This window comes from Phodopus roborovskii, unplaced genomic scaffold (genome assembly GCF_943737965.1).
Source record: "Phodopus roborovskii unplaced genomic scaffold, PHOROB, whole genome shotgun sequence".
NCBI classification, from domain to species: Eukaryota; Metazoa; Chordata; class Mammalia; order Rodentia; family Cricetidae; genus Phodopus; species Phodopus roborovskii.
The window spans coordinates 744,409-752,807 of record NW_026125680.1 but is presented as its reverse complement, the minus strand read 5'-3'; the positions used below and the strand labels follow the sequence as shown (position 1 = coordinate 752,807).

At 43.0% G+C, this 8,399-nt stretch overlaps 1 protein-coding gene across 1 annotated transcript; it reads left to right on the top strand.

Moving 5' to 3' along the window:
* Window positions 1-6,770: 6,770 nt before the first annotated feature.
* Window positions 6,771-7,901, top strand: Rnf113a (ring finger protein 113A). Its single transcript, XM_051178411.1, has one exon. The coding sequence runs from the start codon at window positions 6,838-6,840 to the stop codon at window positions 7,861-7,863; it is 1,026 nt and encodes a 341-aa protein (XP_051034368.1). The 5' UTR covers window positions 6,771-6,837; the 3' UTR covers window positions 7,864-7,901.
* Window positions 7,902-8,399: the final 498 nt, after the last annotated feature.

Below are 8,399 nucleotides of genomic sequence, written 5' to 3'. Positions count from 1 at the left end.
GTTGACTGTGGTGGTGAATGCTTGTAATCCCATCACATGGGAGGCAGAGGTCTTCCTACCTAGGAATAAATCAATAGATAATACAAAAGGTGGAATTAAAGCCAGGGCCTTGCAAATGTTAGGCAAGCCCTCCACTACTGAATTACACCCCCAGGATGTTAACTAGAATTTTGAACTCTGTGGGATCCACTGAGAAAAAGAACAAGGGAAAAATATGTTTCCATATTCTCCTAGCCATTTTTGAGGAACTATAAATACCTTAGCATCTATTACAAAGGTCGTTGTAATACCATTCATGCAGTAATAGATGCTCATGCAGAGATGTTTGGTATACATTTTGTCAATATGTTGGGAAATATTATTTTATTAGTTAATTAATTAATCAATTAATTTGTTTTTTTTTTGAGACAGGGTTTCTCTGTATTGCTTTGGAGCCTGTCCTGGAATTAGCTCTGTAGACCAGGCTGGCCTTGAACTCAGAGATCAGCCTGCCTCTGCCTCCCGAGTGCTGTGATCAAAGGTGTGTGCCATCAATACTCGGTGTGGAATATTATTTTAAGGTGTGTTATTTTTGTTTATGTTGCATTTGTTTAGCTCTGTGAAGCTGTGTTACTGTGCCTGTCTATACCACCTGATTGGTCTAGTAAAGAGATGAACGGCCAATAGTGAAGCAAGAGAGAGGAATAGGCAGGGCTGGCAGGCAGAGAGGATAAATATGAGGAGAAATCTGGGAGAAAGAATCTGAAGATGTTGGTATAAGAAAGGAAGGAGGAGGACTTCAGGGGCCAGCCACCCAGTCACCCAGCTATATAGCCAGACACTGAGTAAGAAGGTGAGAAAAGCTATACAGGAATAGAAAAAGATAAAAGCCCTAGGGCCAAAAATAGATGGGACAATTTAAGAAAAGCTGGCAATAAACAAGCCAAGGTAAGGCCAGGCATTCATAAATAAGAATAAGCCTCTATGTGTGACTTATTTGGGAGCTGGCTGGTGGGCCCCCCTCCCAAAAGCCTAAAGAGTAAAGAATAAGATGTCACACATCAGTAATTTTACATACCTTAATTGTATTCTTTTAAATTTTTTTATATTTTTATATGAATGGGTGTTTTTCCTGCATGTGTATCTGCATCAGATATGTGCAGTATGTAGAGAGGCCAGAAAAGGGCATCATTCCCCTGGAACTGGAGTTACAAATGTTTTTGAACAACCCAACACGGGTGCTGGGCACCAATCCCAGATCCAGTGTAAGAGCAGCCAGTGCCAGTGCTCTTAACTGCTGCGGCATCTCTCTAGCCCCATCATTTTCAAGCAATAAAGCTAGATCGCTTGATCTTGAATACTTGAATGCACAGTGAAGATAACTGTGGTGGTCTGAATGAAAATGATTCATAGACTCACAGGGAGTGGCATTATTATAGGAAGTGTGTCACTGGGTGGGGGGCTTTAGGTTTCAGCTCAAAGCAGGCCTAGTGGTTCACTGTCTCTTTCTGTTGCCTATGGATCCAGATGTAAACTTTTGAACTACCTTTCCAGCACCATGTCTGCTTGCATGCTGTCCACTATGATAATAATGGATTGAAACTCTGAACTGTAAGCCAGTCCCAATTAAATGTTTTCTTTTACATAAGTTGCCATGGTCATGACATCTATTCACAGCAACAAAACTTTAACTAAAACAACCTACCTAGACTTTCACTTTGCCACTCTAATCTGGGTTATAATCCCCCTAGAACCAATTTATGAAATCATTTAGGTTTCTTAATAACCCTTTAAAGATAGTAACTTCAAAACTTACTATATTGGCCAATTTTATGCCAAATCAACACAAGCTAGAACCATCAGAGAGCCTCAATTTAGAAATGTTTCCATAAAATTGGGAGTGTAGCCAAGTCTATGGGGGCATTTTCTTAATTAGTGACCAAATGGGATGGGGGCAGCCCATTGTGCCACCATGAGCTGATAGTCTTGGGTTCTATAAGAGAATAGACTAAGCAAGCCATGGAGAACAAGCCAGTAATCAGCATCCCTCCATGGCCTCTGTACCAAGTCTCCAGGTTCCTGCTCTGTAAGTTCATGGCCTCACTGCTTTTGATGATGAACTGTTACACGGAACTATGAATAAATAAACACTTTCCTCCCCAGTTACCTTTGGCCATGATGTTTCATCATAGCAAGAGCAACTCAAAGCTCCTACCAAAATCCTATATATGATTGCTGTAACAGAAAAAAGGAACTCTCCAAAGAAGCCCACACCCATACTCTAAACTGTGTTTAGATTTGTCTTAATTTCTTCAGAGTGCTTCTATCCCTCAGCCTTCATGCTTATGCCTACAACAAAATATCTTTATTAAACCCCAACTTTAGTTCATAAAAAGGAAAAATTATTTATAGTCTTTAAATTTTATTAAGCATTACATAACACGCGCATAGTATATAATATGCTGCATTTGTCTTCTAGCAGGAATAGATGAATAGTTGAGTAATTTTTTTCATCAGCCAGGAAAATGCTTCTCTAATCAATGTTCTCCAAGCCCTGAAAAACAGTTTGAAAAGGAGAATGTGAAGATTCTGTTCCCATATACAAATGTGCCATACTGTTTATTTCTAGCCTCACAGAATGTCATTCTGTTATTAAAGCAAGTGATCTCACATGCCACATTTCTCCAACTGCAGCAATATAAACTGAATTAAATTTCATAATTATTAAATAATAAGGACCCCCCATTTTGAGACAGGGTCTTACTTCATGTCCTGGGTGACCTCCAACTCTAAAACTTTGCACCATAAATATTCAAAGACCTTCTAAAGTGGACATAGTATTGCCCATCTGTAATTGTCATCCCAGCACTTGGGGAGGCAAGGGCAGGAAGTTTGCTCTGAGTTTAAGGTTACCCTAGGCTACATAACAAGCTCCAGACTAGCCAGGGCTATTTTTCAAGTACCTGTCTCCAAATGAAAGCAATAGCAAAACCCCAAAAATCTGTCACAATGCTTAAGACTCTATTAGAGATAAGTAACAATATTCTTTTCGGGTATGAAAATGACATAGTTGGGATAAATGAACCCATGGAACGCTAAAGCATGGACTTTAGAAAAGGCAGCACTTAGTATCTCCCTTCATGTCTATGAGATTTGGCTCTCAGACAGCACCGAACTGAGCCTTGAGTACTTTTTACTCATTCTAACCATGTTTTCAAATCTATAAAATGAACACAAAATTTACCTAGGTTCAATGTGGGAAATCTGTGAGGTAGGAGCAAATACTAAGTGATTCAAGAAACTGAAAGAATTATGAGGGTGAGCAGCAGAGAGATGCCTCAGTGGCAAGAGGCACTTGCACACACACTTGTCAACCTGAGTTGGATTCCTGGATCCCACAGGGATACAGGAGAGAACTGATTGCCTTCAGATTGTCCTCTGCCTTTCACATGTAACCTGCATTCACATGCAAACACACACACACACACACACACACTTATACACACCGAATAAATAAGTAAATAAACAAATTTGTAATCCAGGACAAAATCATCTTACAAGTTATGAAAATATAGCATCAAGTTGAGTAATACTACAATGCTACTTGGCTATTTTTTATTTTTAACCTATAAAAATAAGTTTCACAGAATCCAATCATACATAAAATTGTATTAATTCTTTTCTATGTTTTGTTTTATGCGATAGGCTCTTAAATGTAGCCCCAAGTTAGTATCAAATTCACAGATTTCCCTGCCACAGCCCCCCCAGGGGATAGGATTACAAACTTGTGCCACCATAACAGCTATATCAGCTCTTTAAATAAGGCTTAAAAGGACTGGCAAGATGGTTCCATGAGTAAAAGTACCTGTCACCAAGACTAAGGATCTGACTTTGATCCCTGGGACTTACATGGTGAAAGGAGAGATCTGAATCCCTAAGCTGTCCTCTAACCTCCTCATATGAACCATGGCGCACACACAAAAGAAGAAAAATTCAAAATAAATAAACAGCCAGGCCCTGTACTACACACATTTTATCCCAGCACTCAGGAGTCAGAGATAGGCCAATCAGTGAGTTTAAGGCCACCTTGGTCTACATAGCAGGTTACAGGCAAGCCAAGGCTAAATAGTGAGACTCTGACTAAAAAACAATCAAACAGCAAACAAGTAAGTAAATAAAATGGAGAGTGTGCTCCATATACACATTCATGAGAAAGTGTACCCACACATGCATGAATGTACATTACACATACATACAAAACATCAACAAAGGTCATCATATGTGTAAAAGAGTGCATACTTCACTAGTAAAAAACATACAGTTTAAATAAATACTGTATGAACTTAGGCAAGGCATTACACCAAAAGCCACCACAAATCTTTCAGTCATCTTACCCTGGACATATAGTAGCGATTGACTCCAGAGACACGTCTATCTCTTTCCATCAAATACCACTGGTAACGAAAGCGACCAACTCTCTTTTCCTTCAAATAAAGGACAATGCAGTTTATAAATATGAGTGACCCAGTAAAAAGATACATTTACACTTTTTCTAAAATGACAAACTGGGGGCTGAAGAGAGTCATTGGTTAAGAGTACTTGCTATTCCTGTATGCAATTGGCATCTCAGCACCAACATATTTTATTTTTTTTTGGGGGGGGGGAGGGCAGGGGGACTTATAACTGCCTTTAACTCCATTCCAGGGGAGATTTGATATCTTCTTCTACCCTCCATGGTCCACACAGCCAGAAGCAGACACATTTACATGTAAGTAATAACAAAATAAATTTTTACCAAAAGAAATGTTTCACCTGAAAAAAGTCATTGTTGTGACAAAAGCTAAGTGGATAACACAAAGCCGAACTTCCTAAATAAAACCAGATTATTGATATTTGGGATTAAGTTGATAACTGATGTCTTACACTTCTCCCTATTTTTTTTTCCTTCCTTGCTTTTTCTCTTTAATTTTTTAAAATTTAACTTTTTTTTTTTTGGAGCCAGACCTCACTATAGTCCTCCAGGCTTTCAGAAACTCCCTATATAGCCTCAGATTGACCTCCAGTTGCCATCAATCTCCCTGCCTCAGCTTCCTGAGTGCTATGATTACAGGCTAGAGCCACCCAACCCGGTCCTGTTTTGTTTTGCTGGTGGGCCAGTGAGATGGCTCAGCAGGTAAAGGTGCTTGCTGTCAGGCCTGAAGACTTGAATTAGATTCCTGGTACCACAAGGTAGAAGGAGACAACTGATTCCCTGCAAGTTGTCTTCCGATTTCTGAAAGCTTGCACATGCACGCACACATACTAAATACAATTTTAATTTTTATAAGTTAAAAAAAAATGGCAGCTGGGTGTAGTGGCTCATGCCTGTAATGCCAACACTCTGGAGGTAACAGCAGTGGGATCCACAAGTTCAAGTCGAAGCCATGCCATAGAGAATGAGAAAAATGAAACAAAGAAAAAAAAATCTAGCTGTTGCTTTGTCACCCCAAGAAACAATAAAGGTAGATTACACCTGAAAGACAATTACAAAACCAAAACAAAAATTATAATTTGACCGTAATGTAAAGCCATGGGGGAGGCCCGAGATAAGGGAAAATGAAAGTCATAATGTGAGTTCCTTAAAGCTTGAAATGCAAGAGGGACGTTTAAATGGAGGCCTGATTAATTAAGGATTTAAAAAAACAAACAAACAAACAAAAAAAAAGGACTACAGAATTGTGGATGTGAGAAATTACATCAACAGAGTGAAGGCGTCCGACAGCTTATCCGGTAAAGGACCTTGACCTAAGTCCGAGGACCTGAGCTGTATCCCCTGGACCCACATGGTGGAAGGAGAAACGCAATTCTGGCACCTCAAGTTCTGATCTCCACAGGTGCGCCTTCACACGCCTGCACCCACAAACATACAAACAAGTAAAGATAAAAATTATTGGGGAGGGGGGGGAGAGATTGCTTGCTTATTGGTTAAGCGTGCTGGTTGTTCTTGCAGAGAGAGGACTTAAGTCCAATTCCTGGTACCCACTTCTTGGGGTTCGTAACCTCCTGTAACTCCAGATCCAAGGGACTCAGTGCCCCCTTCTTTCTGATCTCCGCAGGGTCCTACACGTATCACGTGCAAACACATCCCTCAAATAAACCATTTCCACAAGGAGATGAGTGATGGTAAGGGGCAGGGACACGACTAACATCTGTCTATTCAGCCTAGGAAGTAGGGCCCGGCGCTTGTAATCTACCTTGCTAACTGCCGAATGGCTATTTTGCCTTTTGGGCCACTCTTCCTTGACCAAAGACTAGGTATGTTTTGCTAAAGTAAAATGTGGAATCCGCAAATCTCCGCTCTCATGCAACACTAACAGGAGGTCCCACTTAGAAGTCCTCGCCCTCACAGAGCGGCTGCGTATCCAAACGGCCACCGTCCCCCACCGTCCCTAGAGGAACACCAGTCCTCAGAGGCCAACAGCCAACGGGTAGCCGCCTTACCTTGCCCCCGTTGGTGAACTTGTGGATGTACGCAGTGGACACCCCGGGGATGATCAAGCACACGCCCATGACGGCGAGGCCAGGAAGAATCTCGAACCACATCTTCGCACCTTTACTCGCTCCAAACAGCAACTGGCTCCTCAAAGGTGACCGGGTTTCACCTCCCTTCCGGCAGCACGCAGAAGGGGGCGGTGCCCTGTAGGGCTCAGGAGGAAGCGACGGCGGCCGCAGAGGCTCCAAAGTGACTGGCGTTCTTGGTCTACAGCATCTTCCCAGGCAGTCCTTGCCGGCCGCTTCTTTTCCTCCGGTCCGACCACCAAGGGTGAAGCGCGAAGCGGGCCGGTGCGCTGCGGTTCTTTCAGAGCTCGGTGATCTCAAATGGCGGAGCAACTTCCTCCAGGGAATTCGGCCGGCCAGGTGTGCACCTTCCTCTTCAAAAAGCCTGGGCGGAAAGGGGCGGCGGGCCGCCGAAAGCGCCGGCTCTGTGACGAGGGTTCCGGGGACAGCGGCAGCAGCAGCGACGAAGGCAGCGCTGTGGTCCGACCGGAGAAGAAGCAGGCGACCCACAACCCGATGATCCAGAAGACGCGTGGCAGCGGTAAACAGAGGGCGAACTACGGCGGCTTGAGTAGCGAGGACGAGAATGAGCAGGAGGGTCTTGGTGTGGTCTACAAGTCGACCCGTTCGGCAAAACCCGTGGGGCCCGAGGATATGGGGGCGACCGCGGTCTATGAACTGGACACTGAGAAGGAGCGCGACGCACAATCCATCTTTGAACGGAGCCAGAAGATCCAGGAGGAGCTGAGAGGCAAGGAAGATGACAAGATCTATCGGGGCATCAATAATTACCAGAAATACGTGAAGCCCAAGGATACATCCATGGGCAATGCCTCCTCCGGCATGGTGAGGAAGGGCCCCATCCGAGCTCCGGAGCATCTACGTGCCACCGTGCGCTGGGATTACCAACCAGACATCTGCAAGGACTACAAGGAGACTGGATTCTGCGGCTTCGGGGACAGCTGCAAATTCCTCCATGACCGTTCAGATTACAAGCACGGGTGGCAGATCGAACGTGAGCTTGATGAGGGTCGCTATGGTGTCTATGAGGACGAAAACTACGAAGTGGGAAGCGATGATGAGGAAATACCATTCAAGTGTTTCATCTGTCGCCAGACCTTCCAAAACCCGGTTGTCACCAAGTGTAGGCATTATTTCTGCGAGAGCTGTGCACTGCAGCATTTCCGCACCACCTCTCGCTGCTATGTCTGTGACCAACAAACCAATGGTGTCTTCAATCCAGCGAAAGAATTGATTGCTAAACTGGGAAAGCATCAAGCGGCAGCAGAGGGAGGTGTTTCTGATTTTCTAGAAGACCCCGAGGAGAGTCCAGTTCCCACCATTTAAATTTTCCATAATTCCCAGTCTCAAAATAAACATTTTGTTAAAATCTTTTGGAATCTTTCTTTTTTCTTTTCTTTTTAAAGGGAAGTGGCAATTTTGAAAATGCAGGTGATGGAGTAGGTAGGGGCCTGGATGGAAAGTTTCAAGATAGGTGTTATCTGGATTTTTCTTAGCCCTGAAATAAATACTTAACTGGTATTTTCAGAGCACTGTGTCATAAGTGGTGTGTGGATGGAAGAAGTTCAGGAGAAAAGCTAAGTCAAGAACTGGACCTACTATATCACATTTCTATATTACATAATAGTTTATAAATTACTTTGATGCATTATGTTTTTGGAGCAAGTGCAGTTTTAAAATGCACATTTGGAGGGTTTGATTCAGTCCTTGATCTCTTTGAGAGTATTTCTTGCAATCTTAGGAAAATGGTCCATACTTTCTTTGAAGCACATATAGGTAACCCCCATTTCCACAAATGATGGAATATGGTAGATACTGTCCAATATGATAGATAATAGCTTTGTGTGGCTGTCAAGAGCTTG

Excerpts from the sequence above, each read along its gene's own strand:
- Rnf113a (XM_051178411.1), top strand. The coding sequence starts at position 6,838 with ATGGCGGAGCAACTTCCTCCAGGGAATTCGGCCGGCCAGGTGTGCACC.